Here is a 24441-nt window from a genome sequence, read left to right as displayed (position 1 = left end):
TGGGAAGAAATTTAAACAGGCAGTCCACTGTAGCACCCATGTGTATTTCTTTCCATTACTCACTGTACCCCACCACTGCAGAAGCTGAGCACCACCAAGGCTCCTTCACATTCAAAGGTGGGCCTTACCTTCTTGGACAGACCAAGCTAGGGCCCTCTCAATGGATGGGTCCCTTTGTGAATATGTGGCCAACTAGCTTAGCTTGCTTAACTGCTCTAGGAGTGTTCAGGTCCACTCAAGAATGGTTTTACTCTAGCCAGTGGGGCCGTCATCATGGACCCTAGCCACTTGTCTGACTTCAGAGGCTTAGTGGTGAATTCTATTCCACTGGCTGGCATCACCACTAGAACAAGAATGCTACCAGTTTAGCCAATGCTTCTGGTTCCAACATCCTGGAAGAACGAGGAATAGAAGATAACCAGAAAGCCAGAGGCTTGGCCCTCACAGCTGCTCAGATCTAGAGGACTGGGTGAGTACCACGAGGGCTCAGGTGGGAGGAAGGAAGCGATTCACTATAGTCTGCCGCTGATCTAGAATACCAAGCCAAAGACCATCCCACAAGCAAGTCTAAAGTCACATGATTTATTCAGGGATGGATCTAAGGGGTCAGGGTGGGCTATGTGTCACAGTCCTCAGGGACCGCAGCTGTGATGATGAGCGAGGGCTCTAGGACTCCAGGGCTGGCAAAGCTCTCCTCTGCACATAGCCTCTGGCCAGGGAGTTGGGAGGCCAGGCCACCCTGAGCCAGGGACTCCACAATGACCTCAGCCGAGCCCACCTCCAGGTCTGCCGGTGGCTGCAGTGCCACTACCACCACCTTCTCGTCCTCAATAATGAGGTTGCGGAGTTTGCGCTGCCTTGGGTTGTAGTTCTCCACACGATCGTGGATCTCCATATGCCTCCGCAGGTGAGCCTAGGGGGAAGAGCAAGCTCAGAGCTGGGGAGGAACCTGAAGGATAGGAAGGGGGCCCAGGGCTCAGTCCACCTACCTGCCGAGTGAACTTGTAGCCACATTCACTGCACTCGAACTTCCTCACCCCCTTGTGTCGCCTGACATGCACACGTAACTGTTCCACAGCTGCAAGAAGGATGGAGCCACTGGCATTAGGAGTGGGAAACATAGAGGGGATAGGGCCTTGAGATGGGAGATAGGAACCCCAGTGCCCAGGACACAGTCAAGATGCTCTTGACAGGAAGTTCTCCAATTCCAGGCTCTACAGCACCATGCTGAGGTCACAGGTACCAGGGCGGCGCTCCTGTATGACTTCCACTAAGCTTTTTTTCTTGGCACATGGAAAAGGGAAGAACTTTAACAGCTACTCAGAAGCATCTGGAAGCCACATTGCCCCTGATCTCTGTGTAGACTCCAACACCCTCCAACTCAGGTGAACAGAAAATGGAGATAGCCAAGTCTCCACTGTCTCCACAGCTTGCCCAGGTACCTTTGAAGGTCTTGCCACAGATTTGGCAGAAATGAGGCCGGCCTTCCTGGTGGCGGCTAGCCACATGTCTCAGAAGGGGTCCCTTCTCAGTGAAGCGTTGCTCACAGAACTCACAGCTGAAAGGCCTCTCACCAGTGTGGGTGCGGTTGTGTTTGTCCAGGCTGGCTGTGGGGGACAAGGCACGGCTCAGCCACTGGCTTCTGCCTTAGGGAAAAAAGGTGACAGGCCTGGCTCACCTTGGGTGCGGAAGGTCTTGCCACAGAGGTGGCACTGGAATGGCTTCTCGCCTGTGTGTGTGCGCAGGTGCATGTTGAGATTGGCCTTCTGAGTGAAAGCATGGCTGCAGAACTCACAGACATATGGCCTCTCATTCCTGTTCAAAGGGAGATAAGAGGCAGAGGCCATCACTGAGCAAAGTGGTCTCCTTTCACTCTGCTATAGCTGGGGCATGGCAAGCAAGGAGATTTGGGTGGTACCAAGAAAGGGGTACCACCTCTAATCAGGCAGTAGGAGGGAAATGTATGGAGTAGGGAGTCCCAGGAAGGTGAGAAAACCAAGAATTTGCCCAGGGAGGGAAAGCCTTGCCTCAGCCTCACTTTCCCCCTTGCCCCCCTCCAAGCCCAGCAAGCTTTTGTTAGGTTTAGGGTGGAGGCACACTCCTCCACAGGCCTGTGCCCAGCTGCTTCCTTTCTGACAATGCCATCAGCGGGGCCACACTCTGGGAAGGGAGGACAGACCCGCACCTGTGCTTGGCCTTGATATGCATCTGCAGCCCATTGCGACTCGAGGCACGGTGTCCACACTCTTCACACACGAATAGCTTTTCCCCACGGTGCTTGAAGGCCTCGTGCAGCTGCAGCTCTGTCCGGGACAGGAAGCACTTGGCACAGGTAGGGCACTGCAGGGCAGGCGGGATAGGCAGAGGGCCCAGCACCATATGAGGCCTGGGTTGGGCTGTGCAGGAGTCCCAGCATCCAGGCACACCCAGCCCCAGCTGTATGGCACTTACTGCGTGGGGCTTGGGGGCTCCGTGTAGCTTGATCATGTGGCTCTGCAAGTCCTTCTTCTGCATGAACTGCTGGGAGCAGGAGGAACACTGAAAAACAGGCCCAGGGTCACCTCCAGGACAGCCTACAATGGATAGAATGCTGCCATCTGGTGAGATGGTGAAGAGAGGGTGCAGCCCAGATGCAAAGAGGGTCCCTGGCTTCTGGAGGGAGAAGTGCTCAGCTTGCTCACACCATGCCCAGAGAACTGTTGTTACCCTACATGGAGAAGCTGCAGCCACTGGCCTATTGCAGATGCAGTGTCACTGGAAGGGCAAGGCAAGCTCCTGAGCACTATCAAAGGAGAGGCACTAGACACCACCCCAAGCCAAAGGGGACTCTGGGACTGCCACAACCTAGCCCCACCCGACCCATGGCCCTAGGGACAAACTGAGCCTGACCTTGTAGGGCATTTCTCCTGTGTGGGACACCATGTGCACCCTCAGCTCCATCCTCCGGCGGAAGGTCTCCTGGCACACAGAGCACGTGAAGACCTGGCAGTTGAGGAGCAAGCAGGGCCAGCATCAGGGAGGGCCTGTGCCTGTGATGGCAGCCTCGGCTGGGACTTCCACTTGCTGCTAGGAAGTGTCTGCCCGGGGTGGGGGATGCTATGGTGGGAGAGGGCAACATGTAACCCGCCTGCTCTGACCATCACAGAGCACTGCACATTACAAGCCAGGGCCTTTTCAGGCCCAGACAGACTGGGGACAGAGGCTCAGCTGCTACCAACCAGCCTCTGGGAAGAGGAAGGGGGTTAGCCAGATACTACCCACATGGCACAGCAGTGGGGTAGTTAAGGTGGCCCTTCCAGCAGCCATCCTTTACAGAGGATGTCCTGCTCCAAAGTCCAAGGTGGAGCTAGGCCAGGATGCTGAACAAGCAAACTCAATATATCTCCCATGTCCCTCCGAGATTGCCCCTTCTGTCCTTTGGACCTGTATTAGGATGTGGAGTTGATAGCATAGATGTGTGCTTATAGTCCCCACTGGGTAGCCTGGGGCCCTTCCCAGATGGTATGAAAACACAGGTCGGTGTGCTCCTGCCCACAAGTACCTGTTCTGAACGGTTCATGCAATTCCGGGCTTCGTGCTCTAAGAGGTTCTCCTTCCGAAAGTAACACTTCCCACATTTGGAACACTCGAAGGGTTTCTCCCCAGTGTGTTTCCTGCCAGGAAGAAAAGCCAGAGGGGTGTAGGAGCTGAGAGGGTCTAACTCTCCTGACCCAGGACGCCCTCCAGCTTCAGCCACAGAACTGTGCTGTGATGCACAGCAGGCAGGAAGAGGTGTCCTGAGGCCAGCCAGGGCTCAGCATGTGGGCTAATGACAGTCAAGCTGAGCATGCAGAGGAAAGCCCAGGAATCCCTACAGTATGGAGACCCTCAGCAAGGAAGGACATGATGCCCATAGGCCCCTAAGCCCTCTGCTAGAGGAGACATCTGAGAGCCAGGAGGCAACCCCACCTTTGCTAACCTCCCTAAATGGTCCATTAGAGCTCACTAGCACAAAGGCTGTTGGCGAAGCCTAGTGGCAGCCTCTTTCTATGGCTCCACCTTCAACACTGTGGTTAGTCTGCCCACTTCACCTTGGTACTACCAGAAAGTGTGGCTGCTGCAGCCCCTGGAGCCCCATGAGTTACCACTGCTCTCCTGGCTCCCAACCAGCCTTCCTGACAGGTCTGAAGAAAGTCAGAAAGCACAGGGGCCCTCCAAAGATGGGAAAGCCCTCATCCCATCACCTCCTGGTTCACAACCCTCCAGTGCTTCCCTTTTGGTTATTTATTTTGGTTTTTTGAGGTAGGGTTTCACTCTAGCCCAGGCTGATCTGGAATTCATTATGTTGTCTCAGGGTGCCTCCTAAGGGCTAGGATTAAAGGCATGTGCCACTTCGCCCAGCTCAGTGCTTCCCATTTGAACTTGAAAGGTAGGGACTCTCATGAGGGCGTGGGTGGCTTAGTAAGTCTGCCTCTCACTTCAACTGGCCTTGCTCTAAAGTCCCCATCTGTCCCCTAGCCCATCAGGCCCTTACCCCTTACTTCTGCCAGGTTCATTCCTAACTGAGGGCATTAGTGCTGGTTCTTGTTCTTGCCAAGAATGTTCACCTCTGTGGATAACTTCCTTACCCTCCTTCAAGTCTTATCTTCGTGAGAATCCTACTACTGGGCTATATCCCCAGCCCATTCCCAGCCACGTGAGTGGCCTAAGGCAGAAGGACTGAAAGCTTATATACCACATAGGCTGCAGAGTGAATTCAAGGCCAGCCTGAATTAACTGTCTCACAATAAGGAAAAAGGGGGTAAAGCCATGGAGGTTCTGGGGTTTGATACTCGGCACCCAAGAGGTCAAAGAAAAAAAAATCTCATCCTCTTAGTACATTCCCCAGTTATTTGAAAGTGTATGGTGACCCTGTCAGAACACCCCAAGCCTTAGGCCCTGCTCTCCTGCTTTTTTCCATCCTACTCCTTGTTCCTCTTGCTCTATTGAAACAGTATATTTCACTGTAATCCAGGCTGGCCTTGAATTTACAGTAATCCTCCTGCCTCAGTCTTGTGAATGCTAGAATTATAGGTGTCAGCCACCATGCTTTGCTCCTGCGTCCTTCTAAAACCCGCTCACTTCTAGCAAGCTGCAAATTTACTTGTCAGTCTTGTTTCCATCTGTACTGCCCTACCCGAAAGTATTCCCCAAGTTTCCAGAAGCCAAGCACTCCTTTCACCCTCTACCACAAGTGTCCTCATCCCCTTATCCTCTACCATTACAATGGCCTGTTTGGTTTGTTTTTTTGTTTCTGTTTTTCGAGGTAGGGTCTCATTCTAACCCAGGCTGATGTGGAATTCACTATGTAGTCTCAGGGTGGCCTCGAACTCATGGAGATCCTCCTACCTCTGCCTCCTGAGTGCTGGGATTAAAGGCATTTGCCACCATACCCAACACCAGTTTGGTTTTTTGAACTCACAGCAACCTTATTTAGTCTCCAGAATGTTGAGACTATGAGCATGAATCACCATGACCAATTCTCATTTTTTTTTTTGAGACATCTCCTGTAACCCAAGCTGGTCTCAGAACTCACTATTTAGATGAGGATGACCTTAAATGTCCATCCTCCTGCTTCCACTTCCCAAGTGCTGGGGTTACAGGCTTGAGCCACCATACCCAGCTTCAAAGATCCCTTGAAGACACCACTTTCCCTTCCAGTCCTCAGGGTCACCTAACAAACCAGAAACCAAGTTATGAATGAAAGGAGACAGTGCCCTGCACTAGTCTCTTGCTAGCAGTGACTGGGGCATCTGAGAAGAATTTTCATACCCTCAGGGTTCCCCCTACACTGGGCTCACCCAAGGACTCCACTAGTTATAGCTCTCAGAAGGCCAAGCTCAGGTATGGCAAGCCAGTCTCAAGACCAGCTCCAATTCCAGGCAAGCACTGACAACAGGTGTGTAGCACAGCCTGGACTGTTAGGCAAGCATACTGTCATGAACTAGTGAGTGATGTCATGGGTTGGGGAATGGCAGAACTGGAAGGTATGTCATCTAGCTGCTGTCCCCAAAAGCCACGCAGGGGCTCTGAAACAGCACCATCCAAGAGAACGATCTGTGATAATGAAATGCTTGGTCTGCAGGGACCAGGCCACATGGCTAATAAGCATTAAAATGTGGCTGGTTTGTCTAAGGCACTGAATTGACATTAAGAAGAATTACTTGGACTAGAGTGAGACCCTACCTTGAAAAAAAAAAACAGAAAAAAAAAGAATTAAGTTATCTGGGCATGGTGGTACATACCTTTAATCCTAGCACTTAAGAGACAGAGGTAGGAGTATCATTGTGAGTTCAAGACCATTACGGAACTACAAGAGTTCCAGGACAGCCTGGGCTAGAGTCAGACTGTACCTTGAAAAAACAAAAACAATACCAGCCTTAGAGGGCTCCTGCATCTTTAGTCAAATACCATTTATGTTCTACTGATCCACAGCACTAACATCCCCAGAAACACAAGTTGCACCAATCTCAAAGACCAGCATCTTGCCAAAGCCCACATCAGCAGGCTGTGGAAATTCCTACAGTCAGACCTACACTCCAGCTCAAGAGCCAAAGGCTTCTCTCACCTTCTTGGCAGAAGCTAGCTCACAGTCAAAGTCCACAGTGGGCAGAACCTGTTTATAAGGTTCCACAAACCCACCTCCAACAGCAAGATTACAAGAGGGGGAGGGGAGAAGAATCTGACCCAAAGGGAGGTTCCTCATTTCTGATAATCAGAGACCTGCCAACACTAGGCATTATATGGCTCAGAAAGAGCCCCCAACCCTGACAGAGCACAGAAGTGGGAAGTGCAAACTCCTCCCCCAATGTGGGAATAGCAGATGGGAAAAGAAAATAGAAAAACTGAGCATTTACCTGTTGTGGACTTTTAGATAATATTTGCTGAGGAACCTTTTATGACATGTGGGGCATTCAACTGGCACCGCTGTACCTTTTCTGTTCTCAGTAGGCTCGGCTGCTAGGGAACCTGCACCCAGGGCTGGCTCAGCAGCATGGGGCTTTCTGATTACATGTGACTTCCTCCTGGTCAGCACAGTCTCGGGCTCAGAAACGTAATCGCCATCCCCGTCGTCCTCAACTTGTACCACCACTTCCCACTAGAGCAGAGGAGGCAGCAGGAGGGGGTGGAGTCATCAAGTATCAGTAGGGGCTGTGGGGACCCAGCTTTTTCCAACCCAAGCCCCACCTAAGACAATTCTCTTCATCGGAACAGAATCTTGGGTTTGGAAGAAGTGGCGAGGTGCCAGCCAAATTTCCCTATCCAAAAGAAAACACCTCTGACCCTGAGACTGCCCACACCACCCCCCCAAAGAAGCGGGCAACTGTGGACATTTGTGGCTCATAGAAAGATCAGCTGAGGCCATTGGCTCCCTATGCTTTGAGAAAGCCTATTCTATAAAACAGGAATTCTAGCTGGGGGGGGGGCAGACTGCCCCCAGAAAAGTGTCAATATTTTCCACCCTTCTCATGCCTACCCAGTTCTAGGACCCTGGGCATGTACCTCATTACTCTCGCCCTGCAATGGGGCAGCCTCGGCCTGGAAGGACCTTGGGAGCACTTTACAGTCCTCATGCTCTTTGTCCTTTGAGGGACAAGACTTCAGAGCCTGCTTGAGTTTCCCACTAAGAAAGGAGGGGCTGCTCTGAGCAGGGGGATTGAGCTGGGGCCTCAGGGGGCTATGACTTTCTCTGGATTCCTTATCCTTGGGGGCCAGGCCCAGAGTCCTTGAAACTTCCTCCTCCTCCTCCTCCTCCAAGTCATTTGGTTTTTTGAGGTGAGTTTTCATATCCTGTGAGGCAGATGACCCCACTCCACTCTGGCTACTTGGTGCCAGTCCCACTGAGGTTTTTGGCTGGAAACTCTGGCATAACTCCACAGCCTCTGGCACTCGCAACTCCCTGGCTGCCAGGAGCAACTGATCCCGGTTCCCTGAAGTAAGGGCGAGATGACCAGTGTAGAAGAAGTCCAACAGGAGGCCAAAGATCTCAGCAAAACCAGCAGGGAGGACGACATTGCCCCCTGAGCCGTCCCCATAGAGGCTCTGAAAGAAGTGACTGCAGCAGGCAAGGACACTCCAGTGTGCCTTGAACACCAGGCCCCCAACATCTAGGGTGGCATCGCAATACTGCCCCTTCTCCCGCTGTTTGTTGAGTTCCTGCAGAACTCTCACACTGTGCTGGATGAAGGAGCCGTCCATGATCTGGAGGAAAGGAAGGCAAAAAAGAAAAAGACACTGCGGTCAGCCCAAACGTTAGTAAGTGAGAAAGCGCCTGGACCTGAGGAGAAAGAAAGGGAGTTGGACTCTGACAATCACCCGTAACAGGATGAGAAGAGCTGGGGTCAAGGTTAGAGGGTGTATGGGGTGGAATGTAACAGAGTGACAGCCTCCCGAGGGCGGGGGCCAGCACTGGATTGGCTAAAGGAGACAGTTCCGGGTGGTGGGGATGGCGGGGACAGGGCCAGGGGTACTTAGGGTGGGGGGGCGTAAAAATCAAAGTTTGGGAATATGAAGCGGGAGTGATCGCAACCTGATACTCCATGCACAGCTTCAGCACCCCGGGGCTGCGGCTGCGCACAAATAACCCAAGCCCACGCTGCGCCGACAGGTAGCGAGTGGCCGACGGAAGGCAGCCATGCCTCGGTCAGCGGCCCCGGGGGGCCCGCATCCCGGCTTCTGGAGCCCCAAGCCTTCCTCACCCGGCTAGTCTTCCCTGCACCGGCCGCACTGGCCTCGGCCGTGCAGCGTCCACAGCCCACGGACCAACTGCCACTGCCTGACGTGCCCCGCCCACAGGACACCGACGCCGCCGTCGTCGACGCGCCGGACGTGACGTGTGAGCGCTTCGGCCTCTGCGTGACGCCTTGCAGGCGCAGAGTTCCTAGATCCCGCCCCCTCGGGGGAGGAGCCTCGGAGCACAACCAATGAGACGCATGGAAAGCGGGGCCATGTTCCACTTCCAAAGTCGCCTAGCAACAGCAACCAGGCGCCTAATCTAGGACCAGGCTCGGGCTAAATAGAAGTCCCACCCCCTCCTCCCCCAGACCGGAAGCACTGCTAAGAAGTCACAGGTACTTTTCACGTCTTTTATTGGCATCCTCGGAGGACCGGCTGGGAATCCCGGGTCCTTATAACACCACCAGCTGAGACGCAGGAATCCGAAGGTCTCCCTATCCCCGGCCCCGCTCGACCTTCAGCTCTCGGGGAAGCGGAGTCTTCCTTGCAGTCCTCTCGCCCGGTGCCTCCGGGCCCCGCTGATCAGGTGGAGCTACAGCGCCTCGTGTAGTCCTGGATGGAAGCCTGGAAGTGCTCTGTATTGTTGAGGTCGGAGCGGCACAGGATCACATAGCACTTGGGGAGGAAGTAACCACTAAAGCTGCCACTCAGGGTGGTCAGCCGCACCAGCACATCGACCGCGGTCAGGTATTTGCCCTGGTAGATGTTGACCATGGTGAAGAAGGTGATCCAGGAGACGAAGTTGAGGAGCAGGCTGAAGGTGACACATTTGGCCTCGTTATAGTTCTCTGGAAGTTCCTTGCCCAGGTAACTGCAGGTAAAGGCGCTGACCGACAGGAGGACGTTGGAGGTGAAAGCCAGCCGGAAGCCCACAGAGCTGTCCTCTGTGCACTCAAGCATCACCAACTCGGGGAAGCGCTGGTACTCCCTGGTAGGCAGTGGGGTCCACACTGCAAGCCACAAGACACAGATGAACGTATGCAGCGCCGAACTGATGACCACAAAAAGGCCAGCACCATGGTTTTTGACCCAGGCATGGTAGAATGTGGGGACTTTGGTGGAAAACTTGAAGATGATGACGAGTTGGAAAGAGCGGACTGTCAAGCAGGACAGGAAGATGGCAAAACCGAGGGAAAAGAGGGCCTGGCGTAGCAAGCATGTAAGCACCGTGGGCTCCCCGAAGAAGCTATAGAGGCTGCAAGTACCCCCTGCTAGGGAGCCCAGCATCAGGAAGCACAGCCCGCCCCCAGCTGACCTCACAACAGGAGTGTGAAGGTGCCAGGCAAACAGCATAGCAGTCCCAACCACTACCAGCAGCAACAGGGTGCTAGCTGCCAATAGCACACAAGTGATGGGCTCATGCCAAGCCAAGAGCACCACGGTGCGGGGGAAGCAGGTCTGGCTTCCCTCAGGTGCCCATTCTTCTTTTCCACAAGGCTGGCAGACATGGAGGTCTGAAAGGGAAAGAAAGCAAAGAATGTTCTTGAGAGCCAGGTGAGTTGCAAGAAAATGGAGAAAGGTCATGCAGGCCTATAAGATGCTGGCAGAATTGTACCTGGCCACCTAGACTCTGGAGGCACAGTGATTGGGGAAGCCTAGACCAGCCTAGGCCAAGAGTCTCCTCAAAATGCCTGTGTTGGAGTCACCATGCCCAGCTACTTATTTTTTTTTTAATTTAAAACATTTAAGTGTGTGGGGGGAGGGAGGGAATTACCATGGGATATTTTTTTATAATCATGGAAAATGTTAATAAAAATTTAAAAAAAACACTTTATTTAATGTCAGACATAGTGGCACACACCTTTAATTCCAGCAGTCAGGAGGTAGAGGTAGGAAGATTGCTGTGAGTTCGAGGCCAGCCTGAGACTACATAGGGAATTCCAGGTCAGCCTGGGCTAGAGTGAAACCCTACCTCAAAAAACTGAAAATAAAGCTGGGCATGGTCTTGCATGCCTTTACTCCCAGCACTTGGGAGGCAGAGGTAGGAGGATCGCCATGATTTTGAGGCCTCCCTGAGAATACATAGTGAACTCCAGGTCAACTTGAGCTGAGTTGCCTCAAAAAAAAAAAAAAAAAAAAAAAAAGCTGAAAATAAGTAAGTAAGAAAGAAAAGGCTAGAGAGATGGCTTAGCAGTTAAGGCATTTGTTAAAGTGCTTGCCTATGAAAACTAAGAATCCAGGTTCAATTCCCCAGAACCAACATAAGCCAGATGCACATGGTGGCACATGTGTCCGGAGGTTTTTGCAGTGGCTAGAGGCCCTGGCATGCCCATTCTCTTTCTCTCTCATAAATAAATAAAAATAAAATATTTAAAAATAAATGAGATGAAATATGTCCATACCTAATAACAAAATCAAATGCCTGTGTTCATTACCTATTGGAGACACATGTTTTATCTTATGGTGTCAAGGGAGATTTGCAAACAAAGACGGTCTTAACTCTAGTAGTTATCCACATGCCAGTGAGATCAACCAGCCCCAAAGGTAAAGTATTTTCATCTCTCTCCAGCACCAAATTCACCTTCTGAGCTTCTGCTTTGAGATGTCAGAGTCCTGGCTCCGAGGACAGATGATATACATTCCATCCCCAAAGAGAGAGGAAAAGGAAAATGTGGCCCCTGGAATCCAGCTCTGAGTCAAGTTCATAGTTACCTAATGTGTTCCCTGATCTCCACTTTGAGTTACTACATGGAGCATGCTGGCTTTTTTCTGCTGCAGATGTGCTGGACCTACATTTAGGACAAGCTGTTTAGGTACTGATGCTCCTTGGCATGTGCAAGAGAGGAGACTTCATAAAACTAAGGACAGTAACAAGGAGAATTGCTACATCTGTTTGGATAAGAGGTTGAACTCGGATGAGCTCCATGTGTGGGAGCTGTGAGGGGGAGGGGCTCTCTTAACAGAGGACATACCTTTCTGTGAGGTCTTCAGGAGGTGGATTCTACCTGGTCAGAATGCAGTCCAGTGTCAGGTGTCCTCCAACCTGTACCTAACTGACACTTACAGGCCTGTGAACTAAGACCTGGCTCTGGGGCCAAGTGTGCATGCAAACACCTGAGAGAGGTCCTTCCAACTGCAGTAAAGACACTGAGATAGTGGGTCACTCACCACTCCTGTTGAGGAAGGTCCCAGCATCACAGGGCACACACTCAAAGCAACAGTGATAGGAACCCACAACCACTCTGTGGTGCCCTTCAAGACAGTCCATGGTACACACAGATGTGGGCACCTGTAAGAAGTCACAAGTAGATTGGAAATGTAGCTCAGTTGGTAAAATGTTTGCCTAGCATGTATGAAGCCCAGCACCACATAAAACTGAGCATGGCAGCACATGCCTGTGTTCCTGGCAATCAGGAGGTAGAGGCAGGAGGATCAGAAGGTAATTTTTGGCTACTTAAAGAGTTGGAGGCCATCCTGAACTACATGAGACCATATCTTTTTTGTTTGTTTGTTTTGGTTTTTCAAGGTAGGGTCCCACTCTAGCCCAGACTGACCTGGAACTCTGTAGTCCCAGGCTGGTCTTGAACTCATGGTGATCTTCCTACCTCAGCCTCCTAAATCCTGGGATTAAAGGTGTGTACCATCACTCCTCGCCATGACCTTATCTTAAAAATAGGGTTGGAGGGCTGAAGAGATGGCTTAGCAGTTAAGCACTTGCCTGTGAAGCCTAAAGACCCTGGCTCAAGGCTCAATTCCCCAGAACCCATGTAAGCCAGATGCACAAGGGGGCACACACATCTGGAGTTTGTTTGCAGTGGCTGGAGGCCCTGTTGTTCCCATTCTCTCTCTCTCTTGCTTTCAAACAAATAAATAAAAATTTAAAAAACAATAGGGCTGGAGAGATAGCTTAGCAAAAGGACCTTAGCCAAAGGACCTCAGTTCAGTTCCCCAGGACTCATGTAAGCCAGTTGTAGCACAAGATGTTGCTTGCATCTGGAGTTTGTTTGCAGTGGCTGGATGACCTGGTGTGCCCATTCTCTCCCTCTCTCTCTCTCTCTCTCTCTCTCTCTCTCTCTCTCTCTCAAGTAAATAAAAATAAAATATTTTTAAAAAATTAGACCAGGTGTGGTGGTGATGCCAGCCTTTATTCCCAGCACTCGGGAGGCAAAGGTAGGATCGCTGAGTGTTCGAGGCCACCCTGAGACTACATATTGAATTTCAGGTCAACCTGAGCTAGAATGAGACCGATCCTACCTCAAAACAAAACAAAACAAACAAAAAAAATTGGAACAGAAGGGTATGATGGTGCATGCCTTGAATTCCAGCACTCAGGAGGCAGAGGTAGGAGGATTGTGTGAGTTCAAGACCACCCTGAGAGAATACCGAGTAAATTCCAGAACAGCCTGAGCTAGAGCAAGACCCTCAAAAAAACAATAAATAAATAATTGGAGCTAGGGTTGGTGGCACATACCTTTAATCCCCGCACTCAAGAGACACAGGTAAGAGAATCGCAGTGAGTTTGAGGCCACCCTGAGACTACATAGTGAACTCCAAGTCAGCCTGGGCTAGAGTGAAACCCTACCTTGTAAAACCAAAACTAAATAATAATAATAATTGGGGGTCTGGGAAGATGGTTCAACAGTTAAGGCACTTTCCTGAAAAGCCTAAGGGCCAGAGTTTAATTCCCCAGCACCCATCTAAAGCCAGATGTACAAGGTTGCACATGCATCTGGAGTTCATTTGCAGGAGCTGGAGGCCCTGGCACACCCATTTTCTTTGTCTCTCTCTGTTTGCCAATAAATAAATAAAATATTTAAAATATGTATTTTTCAAATAGTGGCACGTCTGTTATGGGGGAAACCAACTGCCCTCTAATTGGACTGGAGGCCTGCTCCATGGGAAGGGAATACATCCCTGATACTGAAAATTTAAAATAGGGGTAGTCATGAGTCCTAGGGGTATAATGTCTGCTGTTGTCTGGCCAAATGTATATACTATGCTTATCAAACTGCCCAGTAAGCACTTCTGTTAATGTTCACACCCTTATATTAATGCTACTCTCACTTTTGGTTGAGAATCTCTTTTCAGATGGCAGTGACCTTGGGACGACTCAGAAGGCATCATGGTGATAGAAAGAAATGACCACAGTGCTCAGTACTGCAATATCTGTATCACACCTTCCAAGGCTCAGTGTCTAATGTGGAAGAGGTGGTGGAAAGAATGTAAGAGCAAAAGGAAGGGCAGGACTCTATACAACATGCTACCTCCAGACACAAAATGGCCTGGATATCCATGACCTCACAGTGCCTGAAACTACCTGCATAAGACCATCATAAGAGGAGGAAAAGATCAAGACATCAAAAGTAAAAGAGAGACTGATTGAGATGAGGAGGGGCTATGATGGAGAGTGGAGTTTCAAAGGTGTAAGTGGGGGAGGGATGGTATTACCATGGGGTATTTTTATAATCATGGAAGCTGTTAATAAAAAATAATTAATTTTTAAAAATCTATATGTTTTTTTTCATCAGGCATGGTGGCACATGCCTTTAATCCCAGAACTTGGAAAGCTGAGGTAGGAGGATCACTGAGTTTGAGGCCAGCCTGAGACAGTGAATTCCAGGTCAGCCTGAGCTACAGTGAGACCCTGCCTTGAAAAAAAAAAAAGTAATAATGATAATAATCAAAATAATCATAAGCCACAGGGTTTCTGCAACCACACAGAAGACTCCAAGTCAAAGAACAGTTCACACATGGAACAGAAGCAATATTCTCCATGCCTCTGCCCTCCAGGCTCACAGCACAGAGGCCCTGGTTGCCAATGGGCATCTGTTAGCACATGAAACTAGGACTGAGCAGAGTAATTATAGCTTCTCAGGCTCTGGGCACCATAAGACCGTTACCTAGTGATGATCACATCCCCTTACCTGGCTGTTGTTCCCATGCCATTTGATTTTTGTCTCATTTAAACTCAGGCGAATTGGAGACCATGTGGCAGAGCCAATGTTGCTGAAGGTCCATGTGAGCCCGCTCCAGTCCCAGGCAATGATAGCATAGTCACTTAGAATGTCTCCATTGTCATCAAATGTCACTGTTTCCTCATGTAGTAGAAAATTCACTTTGTGGATCTGCTCCAGAAGCTGGGACAAACAGATATCATGAAGCCACCATGGACCAGACATCCCAGGAAGCAAGCCCACAGACATCTCTTGGGATTTTCTCCCGGCTGGTGCCAACCCTCCAAAAGTCACAGTTCTTTCTTTAGTGTTAGTGTCCCCTCCCCTCCTTGGAAGACCCTCTACCCTGCTGACCAGTTTCCTGAGAGACGGTCTTTACCAAAGGATGTCTTTGCAGAGATTTTTAGCCTTGATGCACTGAGGCATGGTGGTAGGACAAGGCAAGGCTCAGAGGAGAAAGATTTGTCTAAACCAAGACCAGCCCTCCGTCAGTGGCTCCCAGGGCAGCCAGTGAGCGCCTACTCGGCTTGTCTTCAGGATCGGCTATTTTCCTGGATACTAGGACACTGGCTGTGCTCTTACCTGCCAGGGGTAGACTGGGTCCCTGGAGCAGGCTCCAGAGGTGCAGCGCAGGAGCTGGTGGAGGCCATGGGCCACAGCGTACACCGCCTGGTACACATTGTAGGCAGCACTCATGGAGAAGTTTCCAAGCGCGGGCATGTGGTGTGCCGAGAAAGCATGGCAGTCTCTGCAGAGCTGATTGCTGCTGCACCAGGAGCCCTCGGAGCAAGGCCTAGGGGCTCCCTTTTCTACCTGGGCATAGGCCTGTTCAAACTCCTTCAGGCCAGGGACAGGCCTCTGCTGGATGGCAACACCCAGCACTGTCCCAATGCCCTGGATCCCAGGCACGCGGGCGATGTGTGTGGAAATGGCCCAGTCTTCTGAGGCGATCCACACTTTGCCATTCAGGTTGGCCAGAACCACAGACTTGAAGAACACCGCGGCCAGGTGCCGATTAGAGAACACCACAATCACGGTGGTCCTGACTTGGTCCAGGTGGTCAATCATGGCCTGCATCGACTTGTCACCCACCTTGGCCAAGAAAGGTATGATAGCCTTGAAAGCAATACAGATGCCACGCCGCGTGGCCAGCTCCTCCAGCGCCTGCACCCCAAGCTGTCCGTAGTCACCATAGCTGCCAACCAGCGAGATCCAGACCCACCCGAACTTCTGCAGCAGCAGCACCATGACCTCCACTTGGTACTTGTCGCTGGGGATGGTACGCAGAAAAGAGGGATACTGCCTCTTTGCACTCAGTATCGTGCTGCTGGCCTCGTAGCTGACCTGTGGGGGAGAGGTCCATTCAGCAGGATCAGTGGCATCAACCTTGACTAAAGGGCCACCCCCCAGCATCTGTTTAGCATTGTGCTAGGTGTGAAATACAGGGAGGATAGAGAACAGGAGAGCAGTCTCCACTAAGGAGGATTCTGAGAGAGGTGTGGGCCTCTGCCTGGTGGACCACATGGAAGGGACACATGTTCCGAGCACACGGAGCAAACTGTGTCCACAGGGAGTAAGGTGGGCACTACAGAAGTTTCCACTTGGCCAGAGGTGATTAGCATGAGCAGGCCAGCATAGGAGGTCAAACTGAGGGGCTCACTTTCATCCTGAAACGGCGTGCTCTACTTCCAGGGAGGAATGTGAGGGAAAGGCCCAAGACTAGAGTAGGGAAACAGCGGAATCATCTAGATGACTGTGATGGTCACTCTCTATTGTCTACTTCACAGGACTAGACCATAGGAACAAGTCCCTGGTCACATCTGTGAGGGATTTTTCTAGATTAGGTGAAATGGGAGGGCCCATCCTATGGGCAGCACCATCCAATGGGCTAGGTTCCTTAGACTGTAAAAACAAGAGAGCTTGAGCCGTCACGGTGGTGCATGCCTTTAATCCCAGCACTCAGGAGGCAGAGATAGGAGGATCGCCATTAATTCGAGGCCACCCTGAGATTACATAGTGAATTCCAGGCCAGCTTGGGCTAGAGACCCAACCTCAGGGGCTGGGGGTGGGTGGGGGAAGAGCTGGCTGAGCATGTGCCATTCATCACTTGACCTCCTCAATGTGGGCTGAATGTGACCAGTTCCTGCCAGCCTTCCATGATGGACTCAAATAAACTTTTATTCCCCTAAATTGATTTTTTTTTTTTTTGAGGCAGGGTCTCACTATAGCCCAGGCTGACCTGGAACTCACTCTGTAGCCCCAGTTTGGCCTCAAGATGATCCTTCTATTTCAGCCTCCCAAGGGTTGTGATTAAAGGTGTGGCAGCCGGATGTGTTGGCGCATGCCTTTAATCCCAGCACTCAGGAGGCAGAGGTAGGAGAATCACCATGACTTCAAGGCCACTCTGGGACTACAGAGTGAATTCCAGGTCAGCTTGGGCTAAAGTGCGACCTTACCTCAAAAAAAAACAAAAAAAAAAAAAAAAAAAAAAAAGGTGTAGGCCACCACGTCCAGTTCTTTTAAATTGATTTTTCTCAGATATGAGAAGGTAACTAACACAGTGATGATCTCTAAAAAGTGACGGATTTAGCTAGGAATGGACTATAATCCTAGCACTTCCAAAGAAGGATGATTTCCCACAAGGGCTAATGTGGGGAAATCATCTGGAAGCAGCCCTTGGAGAAGCGGGCAGGGGCTTGTGTAATGTGATTGAAGAGAACAAGGTGGGGGCTGCAGAGATGGCTTAGTGGTTAAGCGCTTGCCTGTGAAGCCTAAGGACCCCAGTTCGAGGCTCGATTCCCCAGGACCCACGTTAGCCAGATGCACAAGGGGGCGCACGCATCTGGAATTCAGGATTCGTCTGCAGTGGCTGGAAGCCCTGGGACGCCCATTCTCTCTCTCTGCCTCATTCTCTGTCTGTCGCTCTCAAATAAATAAATAAAAATAAACCAAAAAAATTTTTTAAAAAAGAGATCAGGTGGGGCTGGAGAGATGGCTTAGCAGTTAAGGTGCTTGCCTGTGGAAGCCTAAGGACCCAGGTTTGATTCCTCAGTGCCCAAGTAAAGCCAGATGCACAAGGTGGTGCATGCATCTGTTTCTTTTGGGGGGGGGGGTGGTCCGAGGTAGGGTCTCACTCTAGTCCAGGCTGAACTAGAATTAACTATGTAGTCTCAGGGTGGCCTTGAACCCACAATGATCCTCCTACCTTTGCCTCCCGAGTGCTGGGATTAAAGGTGTGTGCCACTACGCCCGGCAAATAAAATATTTTTAAAAAAGATCAAGGTGGCTAGTCTAACCTCAGGGGATAGCAGCTCCCACCACCCCCACCCACCCCAGCCCATGCTGGCCTTGTAGAGGGGAATCTCAGACTCCAGCTTACCAGGGGCACCAGAAAGGGGCTCAGCAGGGCAGCAGTTGTGACAGCGTGGTTGGTATTGTCAGGCCCAATGACTGCTACCACCTTGGGGGAGTAGTTGTAAAGGTTCTCTTGCACCTCTATGTGGCCAGTGTCCCATAGGGAGAGCGCCTGCAGTGTGGCATACACATTGGAGGACTCTGAGCACACGTCATACAGCTCGTATCCCAGGGTGATGTTGGGCAGCAGGGCTGTGGAGTTGTTTATCTCCTCAATGCTGAATCGCATGGCCTGGAAGAGGTGGTAGCCATGGCCATTGAAGCTGTCAGGTCTGTGGGAAAAGCCCAGCGAGAGTTGAGAAGGTTGAGACCCCCACCTACCAAGACCCTTCAGACTCAGCATCTCAGGCTTTGGAGGCAGAAAGGCACCTCTGAGGTCATTCATTGTTCAAGCCTATGCAACAGTGACCTCAGCAGGGCCCTTGAGGAATACATAATTTCAAGAGGTGTTAACAGTCCTAGGGACTAAAAAAAATTGGCAACAGTAACAGGTTTCTGAACATGGAATTACCAAAAAGCAACTCAAAAATCAAATTTGGGCAGGCCGTGGTGGTGGACGCCTTTAATCCCAGCACTTGGGAAGCAGAGGGAGGAGGATCACCATGAGTTCAAGGGCACCTTGAGATTACATAGTGTATTCCTGGTCAGCCTGGGCTACAGTGAAACCCTACCACGAAAAACAAAACAACAACAACAAAAAAATCAATCAGGCTGGAGAGATGGCTTAGCAGTTAGGGAATTTCCCTGTGAAGCCTAAGGGCCCAGAACCCACGTAAACCAGATGCACATGGTGGCACATGCATCCGGAGTTCATTTGCAGTAGCTAGAGGACCGAGTGTGCCATTCTCTCTCTCTCTCATAAATAAATGAAAAAAATAAAACATGTGGGGTTGGAGAGATGGTTCAATGGTTAAACACTTGCAAAGCCTGGCAACCCTGGTTTGATTCTCTAATACCCACATAAAAGCCAGATGCGGAAAAGCAGTACAGGGGTCTGGAGTCTGCAGTGGCTGGAGGCCCTGGCACACCTATTCTTATATAAAAAACATCAAACATGTAATGAATTTGAATCTGAGGTGTTCTGGCAGTGCTCACCCATGTTGCATCCTGTGACTTCACTTGGTTCTGAACACACAGTGCGTGTCCTTTGCACCATAACTGTCATCACTTCCAGCATCATGAATGCAGCCTGGAGTAGCTCAGATTTGAAACTATTGTATGTTATACACTGTAGTGCTTTACTGCACATACAAAGTTTCTGCTCTTACAGAAGTATAATGCTTTAATTATGGAAATTAAAGACTTGCCAGGCATGGTGGCACACACCTTTAATCCCAGCATTCCTCCAGAGGCAGAGACTAATTCCAGGTCAGCCCGGGCTAGAGCGAGACACTACCTCAAGAAACAAAAGAAATTAGCTGGGCCTGGTGGCGCATGCCTCTAATCCTCCCAGCACTCGGGAGGCAGAGGTAGGAGGATTGCCATGAGTTTGAGGCCACCCTGAGCCTACATAGGTAGCTCCAGATCAGCCTGGACCAGAATGAGACCCTACCTTGAAAAAGAAAGAAAGATAGTAACTTCCTACCATCATTCTTCAGTATGTAAGCATCACATTAGTATATCTTGGGACTAGATTGTGCTAGAGGAGTTTGATATTGATCTATTTATTCATTTATTTTTTAGCCCAGGCTGACCTGGAATTCACTATGTAGCTTTCAGTGGCTTTGAACTCATAGCGATCATCCTACCCAGCCTCCCAAGTGCTGGGATTAAAGGCGAGTGCCACCATGCCCAGCCCTATTTTATTTTATTTTCAAAATGTATTTAATTAATTTATTTATTTGAGAAAGAGGCAGAGAGGGAGATAATGGGCATGCCAGGGTCTCTAGCCACTGCAAACGAACTCCAGATGCATGCACCCCCGTGTGCATCTGGCTTACATGGGTCCTGGAGAATCAAACTGGGATCCTTTGGCTTTGCAGGCAAACACCTTAACTGCTAAGCTATCACTCCAGCCCTTATTTTTATTTTTAATTATTTATTTTATTCTATTTTTTTGATTTTTCAAGGTAGGGTATTACTCTAGCCCAGGCTGACCTGAATGCACTGTAGTCTCAGGGTGGCCTAGAACTCACAGCAATCCTCCTACCTCTGCCTCCCAAGTTCTAGGACCGTTTAAAATATTTTATTTTATTTTAATAGTTTATTTATTAGAGAGAGAATGAGCACGCCAGGGCCTCTAGCCACTGCAAACAAACTCCAGATGCGTGTGCCACCATGTGCGTCTGGGTTACATGGGATCTAGAGAATCAAACCTGGGTCCTTAGGTTTTACAGGCAAGCACCTTAACTATTAAGGCATCTCTCCAGTCCTAAGTTTATTTTCATTGTTTTTGAATTTTCACAAAAGGGAACTCTAGTTCCCCAGGCTGGCATTCAACTCATGGTGATCCTCTAGCCTCAGCTTCCTGAGTGCTGGGATTAAAAGTGTGCCCCTACTTATTTATTTATTTTTGGTTTTTCGAGGTAGGGTCTCATTCTAGCTCAGGTTGACCTGGAATTCACTATGTAATCTCAGGGTGGCCCCAAAATCACAGTGATCCTCCTACCTCTGCCTCCCAAGTGCTGGGATTAAAGGCATGGGTCATCACACCCAGCTTTTTTTTTTTTTTTTTTTTTTTTTGGTAAATTTTATTTTTATTTATTTGAGAGAAAGACTGAGGGAGAAAGAGAGAGACAGAGAGACTAGCAGAGCATCAAGCCACTACAATGAACTCCAGGTGCATGGAACACCATGTCCATCTGACTTAAGTGGGTACTGGGGAATTGAACCTGGGTCTTTAGACTTCATAGGCAAGCGCCTTAACCACTAAACCATCTTTCCAGCTCCTCACAACCCCCCCTTTTTTTGAGGTAGGGTTTCCTTCTAGCCCAGGCTGACCTGGAATTCACTATGTAGTAGTCTCAGGGTGGCCTCGAACTCATGGTGCTCCTCCTACCTCTGCCTCCTGAGTGCTAGGATTAAAGGTGTGAGCCACCATGCCCAGCCCTTCCCCTACCCCATATATATATACATATATATGTATATATATATATATAATTTATTTATTTGCGAGAGAGAGAGAGAGAGGGAGAGAGAGAGAGAAGGGGAGAGAGAGAGAAAAAATGGGCTTGCCAGGGCCTCCAGCCACTGCAGACAAACTTCAGAGGCATATGTCCCCTTGTGCCTCTGGCTTATGTGGGTTCTGGAGAATTGAACTGGGATCCTTTGGTTTTGCAGGCAAATGCCTTAAATGCTAAGCCATCTCTTCAGACCCAAATCTATAGCCTTATTAAGACAAAACTGACAGTATGGTATGGAGTTTGCATTTAAACAAAATTGTTAGACATCCAAAATGATTTAACAATGTAGCTGTAGATGATACCAAGAACTGATGGGTCTCATGATTCAAGACAGAGCATTTTGGATGTCAATTAATCTGAAGATTTTATTTTGTTTTTCAAGTGAATCACTACCCTAATATGGAAGTTAACTATTTCCTGAGACCAGGACTTTTTAAGTATTCAACCCTTGAATGGACTCAGTGAAGTTTGTGCTGTTAGAGACTGAACCCTGCCACTAAGTTTCAGAGTTCAAAGTTGAAAAAAAATAGGTTCCAAGAGTTTTTCACATTAAGAACATGCTTTCCTACTTCCTATGCCTCCCTCTGCCCTTCCCACAATGCTTTAGCCAGTGGCTTGGATGGACAAACTGGTATTTATAACTTCATGATTGGAAGAGAAAGGGTCTTATTTTTCCTCCTAATTGTGTTTTTTTTTTTTTTAAATATATTTATTTGCAAGCAGTGAGATACAGAGAGAGAGAAAAAAATGAATGACATGGGCACACCAGAGTCTGCAGCCACTGCAAACAAACTCCAGACGTATGTGTTCCCTTTTGTAGATCTAGCTTTACATGGGTACTGGGGAATCGAACATGGATTGTTAGGTTTTGCAAGCAAGCACCTTAACCATTGAGCAATCCCTCCAGCCCCCTCCTAATTTCAATATTAGCACCTCTAAGGCACAAGGAAATGCCTCCAATGAAAGACTTTCCTGCTTCAGTTTCCATCTTTAAAATTATAGCTTTGGTTAACTTAGGACCTGGCTTTGTGCTTTAAGGGCAACGTGAAGTTCAGGTAGGGAACATTATAGCTTACCCCCCATTTATTTATTTTTTTTTTAATTTTTTATTTTATTTCATTTTTTGAGAGCGACAGACACAGAGAGAAAGACAGATAGAGGGAGAGAGAGAGAATGGGCGCGCCAGGGCTTCCAGCCTCTGCAAACGAACTCCAGACACGTGCGCCCCCTTGTGCATCTGGCTAACATGGGACCTGGGGAACCGAGCCTCGAACCGGGGTCCTTAGGCTTCACAGGCAAGCGCAACTGCTACGCCATCTCTCCAGCCCACCCCTCATTTATTTTTGAGTTAAATTCTTACTCTAGCCTAGGCTGATCTGGATCTAACTCTGCAGTCCCAGGCTGGCCTCAAATTCATGGTGATCCTATTACCCCAGCCTCCTGAGAGTGCCAAGATTAAAGGTGTGCACCACCGTGCCTGGCCTCAGTACTCCTTGTACACAAAGTTCTTCAGTTATATGAAACCAGTTTTCTTTTGCCCTCTTCACAACCATTTTTCCCAACCAGCTCATCGGTAGCCTATATCTGGTCTTTATATATCAGGGTTCCAGAACCTTCCTTCTAGGCCAATGGTCAGCCAGTAGCTGGGCCCAACAGCATTCTGAAGTCTCTACTGAGTTCTTTAAAAGGAAGGTATCAGGCTGGAGAAATGGCTTAGTGGTTAAGGCACTTGCCTGCAAAGCCAAAGGACCATAGTTCAATTTCCCAGGATCCATGTAAGCAAGATGCACAAAGTGGCACATGCAATCCAGAGTTTTGTTTGCAGCAGCTAGAGGCCCTGATGTTCCCGTTCTCTCTATCTCTCTTAAATAAATACATTTTTAAAAATTTATTTTTTTTCAATTTTTTGTTTTTCGAGGTAGGGTCTCACTCTAGCCCAGGCTTTAAACCATGTGTGGTGGCACACATCTTTAATCCCAGCACTCGGGAGGCAGAGGTAAGAGGATTGTCATGAGATCAAGGCCACCCTGAGACTATAGTGAATTCCAGGTCAGCCTGGGCTAGAGTGAGACCCTACCTCGAAAAACAAAAATAAACTAAAACCTTTTTTTTTTTTTTTAATTTATTTATGTGTGTGTGAGAGAGTGAGGTAGAGGTAGAGAGAGGGCTGGAGAGATGGCTTAGCTCTTAAGGCACTTGCCTGCAAAGCCTAAGAACCCAGGTTTAATTCCCCAGTACCCACGTAAGCCGGATGCACAAGTGGGACATGTGTCTAGAGTTCTCAATTGCAGTGACTGGAGGCCCTGGTGTGCCCATTCTATATCTGCCTCTCTCCCTCTCAAATAAATAAATAATTTAAAATAATTTTAAAAGCAAGAGAATGGCATACCAGGGCCTCTACCCATTTCAAACAAACTCCAGATGTATATACGTGGGTACTGGAACTTGGATACTTAGGCTTTGTAGGCAAGGGCCTTAACCACTAAGCCATCTCTCCAGCCCACTTCTGAACCTCTTACCTTCAACTCCTGAGTGCTAAGATTACAGTAGTATGTCATTACACTGAGTTTCATGTGATGCTGGGGGTTAAACCCATGGCATCATGCATGGTAAGCAAGTATTCTACCAACTAAGCTATATATCCTACTGGTCCCACACTCACCTGTCACAGAAGGTAACCTGGGGTTGGCTTCTCACCTGTAGATAGTCAGAGTGGAGGGAGAACAGGCCTGCGAGGAGGTAATCCCCTGGAAGGCTGAAGCCAGGAGATGACTCCGTTCTGTGGCAGCTTAAAGCCAAGCTCCCGGAAATGGAGAGCTGCAGGCCTATCAGGTGAGCTATGAGGAGTAACATGCTGGCCAGATGCCCCTGTGCTTGGCATGGCTGCACCGCACATCTGACAAGACAGGACCAGCTGCTTAAGTACACCTGCAAGAATGCTTAGCAACTTCATGCTAAGTGGGATTGGAAGCCTGGTAGTAGAGAGCAGGCTGTTAAGACTTGGCCTTCCGGGCTTGTGTTTCCACTCAGGAACCAAGGCCACAGATGCAAACCAGGCGGTCCCCAGCGACCCTTCCTCTGGACGGTTGTGGGTTCTGTTCTTGCTCTGGTGCCTTTGGCTTCACCTGGCTCAGGAAGGGAGCCCTTGGGGGTGGGGCAGGGAAAGGCAGGATGTGCAGAATTGCTACCGGAAAGATGAGGCCATCCTCCTGCCTCAACCTCCTGAGGAACTGGGACTACTGGCTAAACCATTTCCA

At 49.5% G+C, this 24441-nt stretch overlaps 2 protein-coding genes across 4 annotated transcripts; both read right to left on the bottom strand.

The window, feature by feature from the left end:
- Positions 1-568: 568 nt before the first annotated feature.
- On the bottom strand, positions 569-8818 carry Zbtb48 (zinc finger and BTB domain containing 48). 2 transcript variants are annotated; one of them, XM_045151300.1, is made up of 11 exons: positions 8718-8818; positions 7522-8220; positions 6876-7117; positions 3542-3653; positions 2890-2982; positions 2452-2538; positions 2186-2340; positions 1679-1815; positions 1443-1607; positions 990-1078; positions 569-913 (listed from the first exon to the last, which is right to left on the bottom strand). In XM_045151300.1, exons 2-11 carry the CDS (start codon positions 8215-8217, stop codon positions 617-619), a joined length of 2073 nt encoding a protein of 690 aa, XP_045007235.1. In that variant the 5' UTR covers positions 8218-8220; positions 8718-8818; the 3' UTR covers positions 569-616. The 2 variants fall into 2 exon arrangements, with proteins under 2 accessions (XP_045007235.1, XP_045007236.1); XM_045151301.1 differs by having other exon boundaries at positions 2452-2517.
- Positions 8819-9253: 435 nt separating this feature from the next.
- On the bottom strand, positions 9254-24172 carry Tas1r1 (taste 1 receptor member 1). Of its 2 annotated transcripts, XM_004657685.2 has the most exons (6): positions 23847-24172; positions 18028-18334; positions 15231-15992; positions 14619-14831; positions 11863-11983; positions 9254-10208 (listed from the first exon to the last, which is right to left on the bottom strand). In XM_004657685.2, exons 1-6 carry the CDS (start codon positions 24035-24037, stop codon positions 9277-9279), a joined length of 2526 nt encoding a protein of 841 aa, XP_004657742.2. In that variant the 5' UTR covers positions 24038-24172; the 3' UTR covers positions 9254-9276. The 2 variants fall into 2 exon arrangements, with proteins under 2 accessions (XP_004657742.2, XP_004657743.2); XM_004657686.2 differs by lacking the exon at positions 15231-15992.
- Between the last annotated feature and the right edge of the window lie 269 nt (positions 24173-24441).

Source organism: Jaculus jaculus, chromosome 5, assembly GCF_020740685.1.
Source record: "Jaculus jaculus isolate mJacJac1 chromosome 5, mJacJac1.mat.Y.cur, whole genome shotgun sequence".
Taxonomy (NCBI): domain Eukaryota; kingdom Metazoa; phylum Chordata; class Mammalia; order Rodentia; family Dipodidae; genus Jaculus; species Jaculus jaculus.
The sequence above is the reverse complement of the archived record's forward strand: the minus strand, read 5'-3'. Positions and strand labels throughout refer to the sequence as shown.

Coding starts and splice junctions, on each gene's coding strand:
- Tas1r1 (XM_004657685.2), bottom strand. CDS start 24,037: ATGTTACTCCTCATAGCTCACCTGATAGGCCTGCAGCTCTCCATTTCC. Junction 18,335..23,846: donor CAGGTTACCTTCTGTGACAG/GTGAGTGTGGGA, acceptor CTTTTCCCACAG/ACCTGACAGCTTCAATGGCC. Junction 14,832..15,230: donor ACCCAGTCTACCCCTGGCAG/GTAAGAGCACAG, acceptor TGTTTGTCCCAG/CTTCTGGAGCAGATCCACAA.
- Zbtb48 (XM_045151300.1), bottom strand. CDS start 8,217: ATGGACGGCTCCTTCATCCAGCACAGTGTGAGAGTTCTGCAGGAACTC. Junction 2,983..3,541: donor GCATGAACCGTTCAGAACAG/GTACTTGTGGGC, acceptor CTCAACTGCCAG/GTCTTCACGTGCTCTGTGTG. Junction 1,816..2,185: donor CATATCAAGGCCAAGCACAG/GTGCGGGTCTGT, acceptor CCCTTTGAACAG/GAATGAGAGGCCATATGTCT.